At 34.7% G+C, this 16,511-nt stretch overlaps 1 protein-coding gene across 2 annotated transcripts in view; it reads right to left on the bottom strand.

Annotated features, from left to right (window-relative positions):
* LOC128683253 (forkhead box protein F1-like) overlaps positions 1 to 14,828 on the bottom strand; it is a 32,058-nt gene extending 17,230 nt beyond the window's left edge. For both annotated transcript variants that reach the window (XM_053768676.1, XM_053768677.1), the window contains exon 1: positions 14,041 to 14,828. In XM_053768676.1, the coding sequence (XP_053624651.1) occupies positions 14,041 to 14,764 (724 nt within the window). In that variant the 5' untranslated portion in view covers positions 14,765 to 14,828. The remainder of the gene's footprint in view (positions 1 to 14,040) is intronic.
* Between the last annotated feature and the right edge of the window lie 1,683 nt (positions 14,829 to 16,511).

The raw sequence follows: 16,511 nt of genomic DNA, 5'->3' as shown, positions 1-16,511 counted from the left end.
AGGTACAGGTAACAGGTACACAGCACGTCTCCCCCCTCCTTATGTTATAAATAAACTTTAATATTTTCAATTATGCATTTTGGCAATTGCTATATTCGAGTTTTCCCGTTCCTGTGGGAATTTTAGTGAAATCATCTGTTAATAATATTCTCCTACACTCCTCAAGGAAACAAATTACAAGTGGAGCAGTGAGGCCGCGCTCAAACTTCTGTTGTGCTGTCTGTGAGTCGGCCGCGGTAGAATTTTGTAAATAAAAAAGTCTATTATTTCAGATTATACGCTATACGGACCATATTATTATAATAGTTTCTTATAAAATTTGAAATTAAATAACATACAAATTAAAAAGCGATGCGATATCACAATTTATTTTCCTTAATTCATCATTTACATTTCGTGCATACCCATAGTTGGAAAAGATGCAGTTATTTTTCATACCGATATATCTCGGTTCATATTATGTTTATTCATGTTTTTTAAATAAAATCTTTGTCGGCTGTTCATTACAATTTTCTATGTTGTCTGATAAAAGATCACAGAGAGAAGATTACCCCATATGCATTTTTGCTGGGTAATTTTCTCTCTGTGATTGTCCGAATCGCAGTCGAACCAACGCTTTCCCCACTACACCAATCGTATTATACAGTCAGTGGCGAAATTTCAAACCTTACGCAGTCGCACCATTTGCGAGGGAAAAGTCTGCATCAGGTTTATTACTAGGGATGCATAAGTCATGAGTAAGCGTTAGCGCCGTACTGGACTTTTTCATAACGCCCGGTCTAGGCATGTCAATAGGAATCTAGTGCTTGTATCTCTCTCTTGCAATACTATTGATTACTGCACTTGGGTACAGTGAACGGCACATCAAGCTGCCCATATTCAAGGGGTGGGTTAGCTGCATTAGTTTGTGAAGCATTGCCGGAATTATATAGGCATAGAGATCCAGGCAGGGGCAGCTTTATATGCTGTCGACTGTATGTAGGTTGTAGGTATAGCGTAGTATTAACTTTTACATACAGGGCAATACAATGTTTTCATCTCTGTTCCTCTCATTTCTCTCATCTCATGTTGGCTCGGTGGTGCAGCAGTTATAGCGCTTGTCTGCGATAATGGCGGATAGGCAACTTTTGAAATGTTTGATTATGAGATCGGTGATCAAACGTTATAATATTTCTTCATATTATTTAACCTATTCCGTAGTTCGAAAAGCACTTTTAGCTTATGGTCTCAGCTATAAATATATATAATGTTCCATGTCCTTTATAAATGCAGTGAGCACTTAACAATATATATGATGATATATTTGTCGGATGAGAAGGGAGATAAAACGAATATGATATATAAAATAACAAATTGCTTTTGGAGGGATAAATACTTTTAAATTAATTTATTTCGGGATTTATTTCTTAACAGTGGTCGTTCCGAAATGGTCATCTACGAGTAGTACGAGTATGTCGAAGTATTAACACTTTTAGTAGGTACAATTCATGATTTATTTTCAATTTAGATTTTTATAATAATAATAATAATAATTTTTACATGCTTTATTTATTTTAATATCAATTCTGTAAAAAGTTACATTTATTCAAAGCTACTTATTTTTCACGTCCAATTTTAAATGACTTAAAATAATTCACTTCGGAACGATCACAGCCGCGAAGAAATGCCGCATGTCAACATGACATACTCGATTCCTATAACTTTGTACTTAAATAATTTCCAAACTTTAATATTAAAAAAAAGTAGTAACATACACACAAAAAAAAACGACCTGGTCAGGCTCGAACCGGTGAACTCCTTCATCAAACATAATCGCTATCCACTCTCTCAACCGCTTGGCCAGCGAATACTTGCTGCAAGTGGCGAAATTTGAAATAGCCTTAATTAAATACTCATTTTTTTAAACGAACTATAAATTACATAATTTCGCATATTCTTAAACCTTTTAATGTTTTAAATACTAACTAAGTAATATTGTAAATGTAAGTTTGTTTGTTACCTCTTCACGCTCTATCTACTCAAGCTTCTTCTTGAAATTTTGCATACATATAGTTTGAGGTACGGAGTAGGACATGGCAACTTTCATCCGGAAATAATAACTGCTCACGTGAAAGGAAAGTGAAGCGATGTGGAAAATTTCAACTGTCTTGACCAGCGGAAGTAAGTAAAGCACCAAATTACACCAGATTCAACGCAAGTCAGGTGATGAAACAGTCCTTATAGGGTGGATAAACACTTGTTAAAATGAACCTATTTCAGGTTATATTACAGACAGAGAAACCAAATAAAAGCTTATAAATAGACAAATCTGTTAACAACTAATAAAACAATCAAAACCTAGAAACAATTTTGCGATTTACCCAACAAACTGAACCTGACAAATAAAAAAAATTGTCAAGATTCGAACCAGCATTCTTCGAACTGCATAACCACCACGCTCCTCAATACACCGGATAGAACACAGGGTAGATAACGACGAAATATTGGACCTGAAAGGGTGGGTAAACATTTGGTAAATTTAACCTATTTCAGGTTAAATTACTAAAGCAACATCAATTCTGAAGAGTTATCCATGTCCCACATTAGCCATGGGATAAAGCCTAACAATTTGACCTATAGGACTCAAATAGAAGCGAAGCCGAGATTGTATCTCTGTTTCGCTGGAGGATTGATTAATGCATTTCCTGTATGCATAAAGCACACTATGAAAGATTTATGCATGTGTTACCTGAAATAGCTCTTCATACATTATGCGATCCTAGTACATATGCATATGCATCGTGGCATATGCATATGTACTAGGCGTCGTGGCGGCTACATATGCATCGTGGCGGCTCTGATGGGAAAGCGTCCAGCTTGAACTGGATATTTTGAAAATGCCCTTACGGATTACCAAAGCGCATCAAAAGTGCAGTTAGCCTTGCAGATTTAGTTTATTACATGAGTAAAGTTTACTTACTAAACATGGATGCTTTAAGTGTGTTTTTACTTTTCGTATATTTAATTGTCGTATTTGTTATCATGCATTGATCCAATCAAAACGTGCATCTGCATAAAAATTTAGTTGTACATATAGATTATATAAGATCAGTGGCGATTACTCCAAGTTCAGGTTGCCGTCGCCAAACCAAAGATTGAACAAAATTGTAATAATTAAAATAAAACAATCATATTATTGTAAGCTTTATTTACGCAGCGCACACTACGCGCTCACCTCCACTTTGGAAGCTCATAGTTTTTAGTAGGGCGAATTCACGCGGCTAGTTGGCACTCAGAAAAGAGCAAATGAAATATTTTCCTGCACTTAAATTTATTTTGCTTGGGTTATATACCTTGTACATCAATGGAAAAATGAGCAGTGTAAGTAAATCTATAATAGAAGATCTATTAGAAAAGGTATTTTCATCAATATTATTTGTCGAAAAACTATCTTTATCCTAGTTGAGCCAACATAAAACTCTACACACCAGTAATCTGTGTATAAGTAAGAAAACGAAGAGTGTGGTGTCGTGACAGAGATAGCAGATGCCGATGACTTGCGATTCCGCATCGTTGGAATAAATTTCATTCGTATTAAAACCATTTAAATCCACTAGGGTAGGTCAAAATTTCTTCTAGACGACGTCATTAGTCGGAGTAGAGTAGATAACCGAACGGTATGGTTCTGTTCATCCATTAAAAAAAACAAATCGAAAATGCATGAAAGAGGTTAATTTACTGAGAAGCAGAATAGCAAGTCTGCTACCACGAATAAAAGTGTGGCTAGAACTGGACTTTTTAAAAACGCCCAAATATATTGGATGTATGTGTGTATATTGATTACTTCTACATACGTACACGTTATATAGATGAATCTCAGTTTGCGTAAAATCGACCGAGACCACATTGTATCACTAGGGAATCATGAATATCGAGGAGTGTTCTTTATTCGAGACCTGCGCAATGCATTGCACTGCACTTCCTGCGTGATTCTGCTGACGTTCAATAATCGTGTCTCAATAGTGTGTCAGATGTGCAGCTTTTTACTCATTAGGTATTATTTATTGTTCTGGGGATGCCTTTTTCACAAGTCTCACATTCTTTCGACCTCGATCAGGTTAACTTAATACTAGGGAAACATAAGTACTGAGGAGTTATCACTAAAATGCAGTTCCTCATGTACAGCCACCATCACGTATCTATCTACCTGAATTCATAGAATATCCGCTATACCTATACTTCGCACACGAAAAACATGATAACATTACACGACAGTGACAGTACATACATGCAACAGGTACTTTAGGAATGCAGTAAGTTATTTTGAAGTTTTTATCGTGGCAACAATTGAATCCATTTTTAATGTATCTATTAACATTTATAGGTCAGAAAATTGTAACATGAAAAAATCCAATATAATATTATTATTGCTACGTTAATATTATTGCTACGGCGTTTACATTTTAAGTTCTTTGCTTTGTGCCCATGGGAAACAGGCGTGATAATAATGTATATGTGTGCTTTGCGCATAAAAGATATAGTAAATATATATATAAGGATGGACGCAAATCTGCAACATCCATTGGTATTCCACTAGGAAAATGTTCTCTTAATTCAAAAGCATCGGTTGTCTCAGCATACGATCTCACAAAGTGAAAATTCACAGTCAAAATTCACTTAAGTGAATGGCTACTTAGCACATCGATGTGCCCAGTGGACAATTATTATCGCCGTACAAATCCCAATGCTTGGACATATCAATGATGTAAAAAGCGGTTAACGGGCCAGTGCATTACATTGCATTATTGCACTGGGTATATACCTAGGCACAGAAAGATTAACGACTGAAACGACCTTTAAAAACATCCCGTCAAAATCAAGTGGTTATTCAAAATTAATCAATCGGGAAATTTCTAAATATCAGCAATTTTTTCAAATTGCAAATTTAGCGAAGCAAGCTTACTTGTGCTACGAACATGAAAATGGTATTTGCGAAAAATCAACGAATATTTAATCAGAAATGCCAAATTTTTTACCGTGTCGTATTTTAAACATCGTATTTTATTATAGTTAGTTTATTATAAATGAAACATCATTTTATAAAACTTAAAAAGTTATTGAAGTGCAACATCTTTCCTCTCACTTTCCTAGACGTGGGAGTCATTCATTGAAAAGAGACGGAAGCTAGAAACCAGCATAGCTTCCGTACAGCTCACTAGCGAGATCATTTTCTTTTATCTATGAGCGAGACATAAGCAGTTCTTTAGACTCATGGACTCAGTGCAGTGCGGATACAAATAACGACAAAATATGTAGTTTACAAAAATACATTATATGCATGTAAATTAAACATGACTGTCTGCAAATTTGCAAATTAACTATTAGATATAGTCATTGGACATGCGGGTCTACTGAGCTGAATTATATATTTTTTTATTTACATAGCATACTGTTTTCGTGAAACATGCAAGACACGAGTGGAGCAGAAGGATGAAAAAACATAATATTATTTTTAACCCTTACATTCTTATCCTAACGTTCATTTTTTCTTCATCTGTAAAATATTATTTAATACGTTCCAAACTTAATTATTTATCGAAACATCTCAATATATAATAATGGTAATACCATTTTAAAATTTTTGACAAAATAATGATTTGAGTGTAAATCAAATCTAGTAGGTAATAAACAATCTATACTATTCTTCTACATAATTAAGACTCTTTGTATCGATATTTTGAACCAACTACAATAAAATATTTAAGAATCTTTGTATCGATATTTTGAACCAACCTATTTTTTTTAAATAATTGTAGATGCTAGATAATGAAATATGTGTTTCAGTACTTACAATACTGATTTACGTTAAGGTCCCACGTTGGGCGCCAACGGCGCCCAACTCGCGAAGTTGGCGATTTAAATGTTTTACATACACTACAAGTGAATGTATAATACGTTCACACACGTTAAAGATAAAAGTCGATAATGCATTTGACCATGGGTCAGGTTACATTATTACTTCTTAGTAGTATAAGTTGTGAGGAGTTTTTTTATCAAACTTAATTTGTCTAAGGTAGGTAAATAGGGTAGGGTTACCCTGCAACCCTGAATCAGGTATGATGAATTCTTTATAAAATATCGAGTTCCTTAGTTACAGTGCAACTATTGCTGCAGCAAATACGCTCTTTACCTTCATGGGATCTTAGTATCTTCAGCAGTTATATTTCTTACTACACAATATGCAGTGATGCAATTTCAAGCCAAATTATTGCATTTTTTTATTTTAGATTTCATTTAAATTTTAGAGTTTTGGAATGTTGATATGGACTTTATGAAGTCGCTCATAATCAAAACATTTTTTCTAATTTACAAGCAAATTAAATCGATTAGCAATTGTTTTGTGAAGTAACATAAAATTGCATTTGCATTGCATTAAAAAGAATAAATACGTTATTTTAAAAATAATAACATTTTTAGCAGGTTGTAGGGGTCTAGAATACCCAAGTGCTTGAAACGCACCCGCTGATTAGTGTGTGCAACTAGGCGAGCATCAGTAATGAAGAGATATTTACCTATAATAGTATCCACTATCTCATGAGAAAGAAGTATTTCCAAGCTATTGGAATGAGCGAGACAAGAGACTATGCGCAAAGCATCGTCAATACAGCTTTCACTTTCAACCAGCGCAATCGAAGCTATAAACGTATGTTTCAACTGTGTACATACAGCATACTATGTCAGCTGGAAGCGCTCTTCGTGACGCATGTTATCCTAGTATTCGAAGCGGGAAAAGTTGCACATTTTGAAGTTGCACACACTAACGACAACGGCCAAGCGTATGTGGCGTGGCTTACGTGTGGTGCAAACGTGTGTGCTTGTGCACGATTGAAAACAATTTTTAGTCATACATTTTACGTACGTGGTGAGTTTTTAAACAACGACGACAGGAGGAGGGGAGTTATAAGTTTAACGTGTCTGTGTGCTACGATGCCACGGACTGACCTACAGATATTTATGTCAACTTCGGCGTCCAGGGTACTTAATTTATAATCTAATATTTTTTTTTATTAAACATTGCCATTATTTTATCTAAATATATGCTCAGTGCGTGTTACTGAACAATTTTTTGTATGGGAGCAACCCCGAAATCGCGACAATCAATCACCTGATTCAGTTCAGGATACCTATTTCAGGTATAATATTATTAAGTGAAATCAATATTTTTTATTTTAATTTTTCATGCAGATGAGCTACGGACCACTGCCTACTTACGTCATGTGTCACACACAAAAGGTTTGTGGGAACACATGCACATTGAAATGGACTATGCTACGGCAGTGACTAAATGTGTGGTCAATGTGTGAAGTGTGGAAAATACAAAATTACAAAAAAATATATAATGGCAATTATGGTTTTTCCATTGAAAATAGGTACTACTTAACTTTGTACTTCCAATGGAAAACTAAGATGGCGTCATTTCGTCGATACTGCAACTTGGATAAGATACTTAACTAAGAAATCATGAGCATTGAAAGGTATACAGTACAGTCAACTGTACGGCAAACTACCCAGATCTCTGTGCAGCGTTTAAAGCGGTCCGCTATAATCAACGCATAGATATAATGCTGTGTCACTACATTTATGGAGTTTACTGTAAACTAGAGCGCAATGCACACTTCCTGAACAAACTGCATTCGCATTTGGCTGAAGCAACTTTATGTGCTATCGCAAATCTGAATGATTGCATATTTGTGTGAATGGGATGCATGAGTGAGTGAACCGACCCGGGGAAATAACTGAAGTCGTGTTATACATTGTTTTGTAAATTTTGAAGTAAAGTCTTCTTTAGCGGCTTTGTGTAGTTTTTGTGATGGGTAAAAATGTTGAACTTGCGTCAGGACATGCTGCTAATAAAGCTCATGGTTAGCCCCCTGTCGTAAGACGTTAAAAATACACATTCAAGTTTTCATTTCTGCCGGCACTCCCAGAGTGCAACCCTTTTTTTAATTAGTTTTATTCATAGATAGACATAATAGAGAATTCATTATTCATTTTATGAAGAACAATTTTTCGGTTACGGTTTATTAAGAAAATGCAAAACTGCATCGCATCAGCTCTTCTGTTTTATGGGATGCTAGTAATGTTGCATCGGAAATAGTGCGCCAAGGATCGACCGCGCAGCCAACGACGCGCGCCGCGCCCTATTACACCGAACCTAATATTTTTTTTTATTATGACATCAATTTAGTCAGAAAGTTTTATTATCCCATCCCAATAAATAATAAATATTCTTTAAGTTTCGTACATTATAGCTGAGTAAGGAATAAGGTACCACTTTTTCGGAAAAAGTACTAAATTCACAACAAGGCGGGCGGGCGAGTCTTGGTACAAAAATTTGTATGAAACATTTTTAAATTCTCGTATATTTGAATCGTATTACACTTTAATCATTGTTCTCAATTATGTTCAAAAACATATATCGATATAGAAGTTGCGAGACTAATGTAAATACATATTGGCAAAATTTATATCAGCTTAAACTAATATTTTTGAAACCGTTTTATATAAGTATTTAAAAGATGAGAAGATTTATATAAGCATGTAAAAGATTCGTAAAGTGTTATTAATATATTATACAAAGAAAAAGAGATTCGGTTTAGTTTAAAATGTACGACATAAAACGAGAATGAGGAAATATCGCAGCTATATGTGACATAACTAATATGAAACAAAACATTTACAAAATACGAACAAGTCATGAACAAAATCTAAAAAAGTCTACTGCAAAGTTACTGATAATTTGTTTCCTTAACTGCATACATATTTAGCTGGAACAACTCTGTAAATTCATGTGATCTTAGTATCGAAAATCAGAACTATATTGCAAGTTTATGCGACGCGTGAAACTATTATTATTACGACACAAATACACAACAACATATTTACTCTATCTCAGGCATTACCTGCCATTTACTCGAGTGAAATAGCACATAGTCGATCTCACTCATCTAAATTTTAATGAAAAGATAATAACGATATGCTGCGCCTCAAATGTTAGACGTGGTTTGACGAGACAGAGTCATTTTAAAATATCATTCTCTTGTAAAGTTTTTTAATGAGTAATTCCAGTAGTCAGATAGACAAAAAACCATTTCTTACTTTGCTGAACTCAACGATCAAAAGAGGCATTCTTCCTCCGGTACTAGAATACACTCTTTTCTATTCTACACCACTTGCCAGTCGGCTCTTGAGAGAAGCATCCAGGTCTCTATGATGGTAATTTAGTAATTATATCTATTTAACTAAAAGAAAGGGTTGCTGGTGTTAAAATGCCGATAGAATTTTTATACAAATTTTGGCTGCATACTTTGTTTATTATATAATTTTATTATGGTTGACGAGAATTAGGTATCCATTTTAAATTAACATCACTGCGATACAATCTGGCCATTTTTCTTAGACTTTCTGATCGAAAGGCATTTTTCCAGCCATTCGGGCATGTTGTCGCACGGCAACACTGTTGGTGGGCTATAAAACAAATACCTAATTTTAATTTGTTTTAAGTATAATACGTTTGCCAAAAAATAAGGATTTTTATGTTTTCAGGTTTTATGTTTATATGAATATAAGTTTTTTATTCCACACGCCATAACAGATAACGAACGATGTGTGTGGTATACCTAATAGTATTCAGGGAATTACCCGGCGATTGGCTCATGTAGCCTATGTTACATTCATTATAAAATCAGTGTAGCAACACAGACATATAATGCAGTTGAAAAATAAATTTTCATTAAAAATGCTCGAGTGGGTAAAATATGAAGAGTTTTAAAATATGTTTACAAAAATACGTTTTAGGAAGAATCGTTAAATAAAGTGAAGTTGTGTTATAATCATCGATAAATTTGTGTGCATCATATCAGCTCTTCTGTTTTATGGGATGCTAGTAATGTTGCATCGGAAATAGTGCGCCAAGGTTCGACCGCGCAGCCGCCGTATCGCTGCCGCGCCAAAATATATTATTTTATCATCCTATCTATTTATTTAGTCAAAAAGACTTTTACTAGCCCATTCCAATAAATAATACTTAGATATAGTTAAGTACGAATAAGTTACCACCATTCATTTCGGAAAAAGTTGTACACAAAAGTTTGTATAAAATTGAAAACTAGCTTTGCATGATTGCACCATGCACTAGCATAACAAGTGCAACCACGCAATGTAACTGATGCAGCGCTACCAGGGTCCCAGAAAACAGAAGAGTTATTACTGAATCTACAATCAAATATGACATATAGAACCCGTCCAGTCGTGAATGCGATGCATATGGGATGCGTGCAGCGGCTATAGTTAATTATTTGTTGAGAATTTAAAACGTTCAATCACATTTCATGAAATAAAGAGCGCCTAATTTTATATAAATTGTGGTTGAAAGTTGGTTATTTGAAATTAAATTTGGCTATTAAAACAAGATATAAATTTGTTCATACGTTTAAATGCTTCAACGACGATAACCTATTACGAATACTCTTGTTGACTAATCAGTTATAAAACTTTTAAACTATAGATATAAAAAATAATAATCTCATAATTTTATCACGAGATTACGAAACGGTTTAATATTTTAAAACCTTAATTAACAAAAAGTTTGGGAAATTAAGAAGTTATTAAATGAAATGATTACAATTATAGTATTAAGTAAAACACACACAAAACATTGTTATAACTATTTTTCCTACAAGTAGTTATAACAATTTTATAGTTAGTAAATTTCACAGTACATATATACGCTTGTACGAGAATAAGAGAATGCATCATGAATTTTGCCATAATATGAGTGTCTCGTAGCAGTGTTAGCTTGACAGCTACGAACATTACACCGTAGCAGGGTCTACGATTGTGCTACGCATCGTAGTCGCAGAATGGATATAACTAATATTTTCATATTTCTATAATTACATTCTCTAAAAAGAAGTAATGGAAAGTACAGTTCGTACTCTCACATGACGGCCCCAAACAACATATTTTAACTGTTTATTTAAATTATTAAATGAAATAGTAAGTTATACAAAGTTAGAAAAAGAAAATATTTACTTATGAAGTGATAACAATGTCGGTTGTTTTAAATTTCGAAATAACTATGTCTAAGCCAATGAAATCGAAAGACATTTTACTGCATAGGACATCATGTAAGTTCAGGAGGTCTGCAGTTTCATGAAATGCAAGTAGCATACAGTCGACCACACATCAATTTACCCTGTATTGACCTTTATGCGGAGGCAGTAGCGATGATTTTTCAATTATTTTTGGTAGGTTGACGGACGATCGACTGTACATAAATTTTTTTATGCGTGTTGTGAGAGACAACGACCGATCTCCCCCAGTATTTCTGGTTCCGCCCCTAAAAGCTAGATATAGTTAATGTACATACACACATCGGACCTGGAAGTTCGGTATGCACTTGATCATCCCCATTTTATAAGCTAGCTCCTGAATCCTCTGTGTTCCTAGTACATTTTATACAGAATGCAACGACATCAAACGGATTTTTATTAATCAAAATCATAAAGAATTTTTCTTAAAAAAATTATGAATGAAAAATACTTCAGTATTTCAAAATAAATAAATAGTGTTATTTATTTACCTATCTATGGTCTATTTTCAGAGTTATAACTAAACTTTTTAAGTTTAATTTTATTTAAAATTTATAAAAGTTTTGATATTTTAAAGTGAACTACCAGGAATGCACAAACAGGGTGAGAGTAGAAACTGGACATATTATTTCACACAAGCAAACATAGTTTCATGGAAATTTGTAGAAATGCACCCAGTATTCAAACAGATGAATTTGTGTAGAAGCAAGACCTCTTGCTTGTTATGCGGTCCTAGACATACTATAGTTAACTTTAGTTTAAATTTATTTAATTTAACTGAAATAGTTTATGCATTATATCTGGATTGGTGATGGAGTCGCTACTACCGAATAAATTTGACAAAAAAGCGTCAAAATAGTTTAAAAACTGACATTTCATAACTTTGTACCAGTTTCCGATTTGATTGCTGTTATGTGTCCTTCGTATTCAACAAATTTAGTGCAATATTTCACATTATGTTTGATCAACAAATAAAAAAAACGTAAATAAAATCTGCGGTTCTGCGTGCGTGTTGTGCCTGTTTTCTGTGTTTGTGTCCATCGGTCCTGCGGTACAAGCCTAAAGCTTAGCGTGGGCCGTTGAGTGTTGTCCATTTATTTTATTTGTCCATTTTCGAATTAAAATCATTAATTATTTAATTAATTTGGCTATTATATATATAATTCACTTAAAAATCTATACTTCTTTAATAATAAAAGACTTTTAATTGCGAGATTAGATTTAATTTCGATGCAAACATCAATTAAAACTCCTAATTATTTGGTTTTCATTCCATAGATTAAAAAACCTCTGCTTGGTGCAACTGTAACAAATCTATGCATTCAGGGGATGCATCTATGCATTCAGGAGATGCCTAGATTGTTACAGTTGCACCAAGCAATGCAATATTACCAGGACTTCATAGCAACAAAGAGGTAAGATGCAGTTCAAAATTAATTGCAATCACATAATAAGTCTGTGATTGCTTCATTGCTATTAGTACCACTTAGTCCATGCAGTTATTGAAAATCATTTCTTTGATAATTCCAACAAAAAAAATTACAATGAAGCAATGCTGCTAGGCATCGCCGGAAACCAGACTTCCGGGGGATTTTGTATTAATTTTACATTTATCTATTTAGTTTTTTTGATTTAAATTAATTGGGAAACAACATAGGCTTTAAAAAAGTTTAATTGTGTCTAATTAATATGAACTATGTTTAATAAATTAAAGAAAATATATTTTAAATAAAATATATTTTCTTTAATTTTATAACATTCTTGTAATATAAAGGAAAAATTGGAATTTAAAAATATTATATATATTATATAATATATTATATATATTTATAATATTTAAAATTGGAATTAAAAACTACGTCTTACTTAATTTACAATTTTAAATAACTAATTTAAAAAATGAATGTGGTTGAAAATATACTTATTACTTAATTATTTGAAAATACTCGTCAATACAATTTAAGTACATCTCTTGGAAATAAATAAAAACGCTACGTATTGTAAGAACCTATTTATGGAATATTTTTAGTTATTTGAAAATCCGATCAAATTGGCGGCTATCACCAAGTTACCAGTTGAACATTTTTGACAAGTACATCTTGAAAGTTTTTATGATCACTCGTCAAGTCCACTTGAAAGCTGAAGTTATGCAGAACCGGGTGTCAACGCTACTCAAGTACCCGACGGATTTATCTCCAGATAAGTAACTTGCTACCGACGAGGTGATTATGAAATGAGTGAAACAGTTTTCAAAACATTTGTACGTCATCTAACTAGACTGTTTTTATGACTGATATCCCAAAACTTTTGAACAGCGATTTGTTATTTTTTTTTTGTTATTATACAGAGATTGTAGAAAAAATATACAGTACCTAACTAAATTCAAAATCAGTTTACCAAAATCTACTAATTAAAGTATAATAAATATGTAAGATTTTGGTTAACTGATAATACAACTACATAGGTAAGGTACTTATGATATTTTTAAACCAGTAACTCTAAATACCTAACAAGATATGGAAGTACATAAATAGAAGAGTCTCTTCTTTCTGCAATTGCAATTTCAGTTTTAAAATACCTACATGTTAACTTTGATATTATGAATGTTTTTTTTTTGTTTTTAAGCTCTTATGACTGGAACTAAGTATATATCTAAGTACTTAGATAGGATTAAGTCGCAGTATTAAGTTTGTTTTGATATTTTTAAACTACGATAAAAATCACAGCCGCATACGTTAATAACAATTATTGCTTTAATCATTTATTCCTCACTTATTTTACACTACTATGTTACATTACTTTACTAAAACAGAACTTTTAGAAATCAGCCAGATATGGTGGAAGGTCGAAATAAAATTATATCACGTGTCATTACAATGAAATATTAGATATATAAATGAGCACTCACCATGGTCATTGGAGACGGCGTACTGGTAATTGGGGATGATGTCGGGCAGCTCGTGGTGCGCCGGCGGCGTGGTGGGCGGCGGCCGGTAGCCGGGCTCCACGGCGCCGTAGCCCAGCGCCCACTCGCGCTCGCTCACTGATCCGTAGCCACAGTACTCGCTGCCGTATGCCAGCTGCTGGCTCGCCGCACTCGAGTGCGAGTACGCACAAGCACCATAGTCCATCGAAGAACCCCCACTGACACCCGCGCTACTACCACCCGCCAACTCGTACCCCGTCGGCTGAGACGTCGGTAGCGCCGCCATTCCACTCCCACAGAGGTAACCCCCGCTCCCAAACTGAGGCTTTAATGCCTGACACTTGCGGCGGAACCCACGAGGACGCCGTCTGAATGACCCTTCTTCGAACATGAACTCCGAAGACGGGTCTATTGTCCAGTAATGCCCCTTACCTGGCCGCCCCAACCCCTTGGGCAACTTCACGAAACATTCGTTCAGACTGAGGTTGTGCCGCACAGAATTCTTCCAACCCTGGTACGAGCTGCGGAAAAATGGAAACCTCTGTTGAAGATAGGCGTAGATTTCACTGAGGGTGAGTTGTTTGTTGGGAGAATGGCGGATGGCCATGACAATGAGAGCTATGTAAGAGAAGGGTGGTTTTTCTTGTCGTCTGGTGGCGGGCGGGCGGCGCGCCGCCTCCTCGGTGGTCTGGTCCTCGGTCTTCATGCGGGGCGCGCACGGAACGGAGAGCGACGCGAGCGTGCGCAGCGTAGCGCGGGCTGTCACACAGTGCGCGCGCGCCGCCTCCCGCCCAGCCGCTGGCCGCTGCCGCTCGTCACACCCACGCCCGCCTCACGTACATGCTTATTGGCAAATCAATTCTCGTAACCTATCCAGTACCCACTCAGATAACGTTGCTGAGCAATGAACATTTCAAGAATATTTCAAAATCAGATCTAAACCGCCTTCAAAGGTGTAGCCATTCTTAGAAGCTGGAGGGTTTCGGTAACTTTCAAACTACAAATACTTAGGTATATTGACTCGAACAAAAAAAATAGAGGTATACTTTGTCCCGTTCTTCTCGTGCGGTGATGGTGATGCGGCCGCCACACCGCAGTCTGCAACATCCACCAGCTCATACAAACAACAACAGCGGAAAACCCGCTTAGACAATAATATTTATCCGTCGCAAGGACGGCTGTCGAACGCCCGCTCTTGACCTCGCACAATTAAACCAAACATTTAACTAGATCTATAAAACAGTTATACGACGTTACACCAAATATTTACCATAAAGCGTAAACCAAAAGTTTTGCATTCAACGTGCCCGATTTATTTACTCGTCGTTGAGTAAACTGAATATGTTGTGGGAAAATAGACTTTATGATTAGGGTGCAGAAGTCATATTCCTGAAGGAAAAACTACGATATCTTTTATGTTGCTGCTGTGGTACCTATAAACTATTACTGGAGTATACATAACATTGAGGACCACGTAAGATAGTGGTAGAGCGTTAAGTATTGTCTCATTATAATTTCTTGGATATGTAGTTCTATTTACTACCTAAGTTTACCTATAGGTATTATAGGACCTACATCTAATATAAATATATATTAATTGTAGTATAAGGAAATCAATGTAGGACCAATAAATATAGAACCCAATCAGCATTGGGTAACACACTCGATAAAAAGAGCGCATATACGTGTGTATAATTTAGGTACGTACCTATAGATTGAAAACGAATACTTACTGTTACATTTCAAGTTAGAAATGTGAGTTCAACTGTTTTTATAATCAAATCTAACTACAATAGAACTAAGTCATTATAATCTTAACTTTTTGATTAATAAATAAAATATACACAATATAGAATGAGCTATAAATATGAATTGGAAGCGACGGGAAGCGGCCGCGGGTTGCTGATCTCTTTGGTAAACAACCGACGCTGTAGTAAACATTATAATACTACTCCTATTGCATTTAACTCAAAAACATTTTCGTAATTTTGTTCTGCACTATTGGTAGGTTTCAGAAAATTAGCGATATTTCGTCAACAGAAAATCATTGTTGATCCGTTGAGACATTAATGATGCCGACACATTCCGTTGTCTAATTATAGATAGATATATATTTTATTATTCCTACTGGTAATACAGCGATGTTAAAATGATAAGGTGCAGCATATTCTACCTATTAGGCGTAACAATGTTCAAATAACTGAGCACAAAGTTAGGAATTATCATTAATATATACTTAGGTAATATCATCAATTTTATAATATTACGTTATATAACTTGGTATGATACATTGCAACTCTTACACTACAATATATTCATATTATTTATTCGCCAAATATATTATATAGATAATAAATATATTATATACATATTTATTCTGTTATATAGATTTTTGAGCTACATTACAAGTAACAAACTAGACACCTGTCTATTTTAAAAAGTTACAAAGTTTT

The sequence above is a fragment of the Plodia interpunctella genome, chromosome Z (assembly GCF_027563975.2).
Source record: "Plodia interpunctella isolate USDA-ARS_2022_Savannah chromosome Z, ilPloInte3.2, whole genome shotgun sequence".
Taxonomy (NCBI): domain Eukaryota; kingdom Metazoa; phylum Arthropoda; class Insecta; order Lepidoptera; family Pyralidae; genus Plodia; species Plodia interpunctella.
The sequence above is the reverse complement of the archived record's forward strand: the minus strand, read 5'-3'. Positions and strand labels throughout refer to the sequence as shown.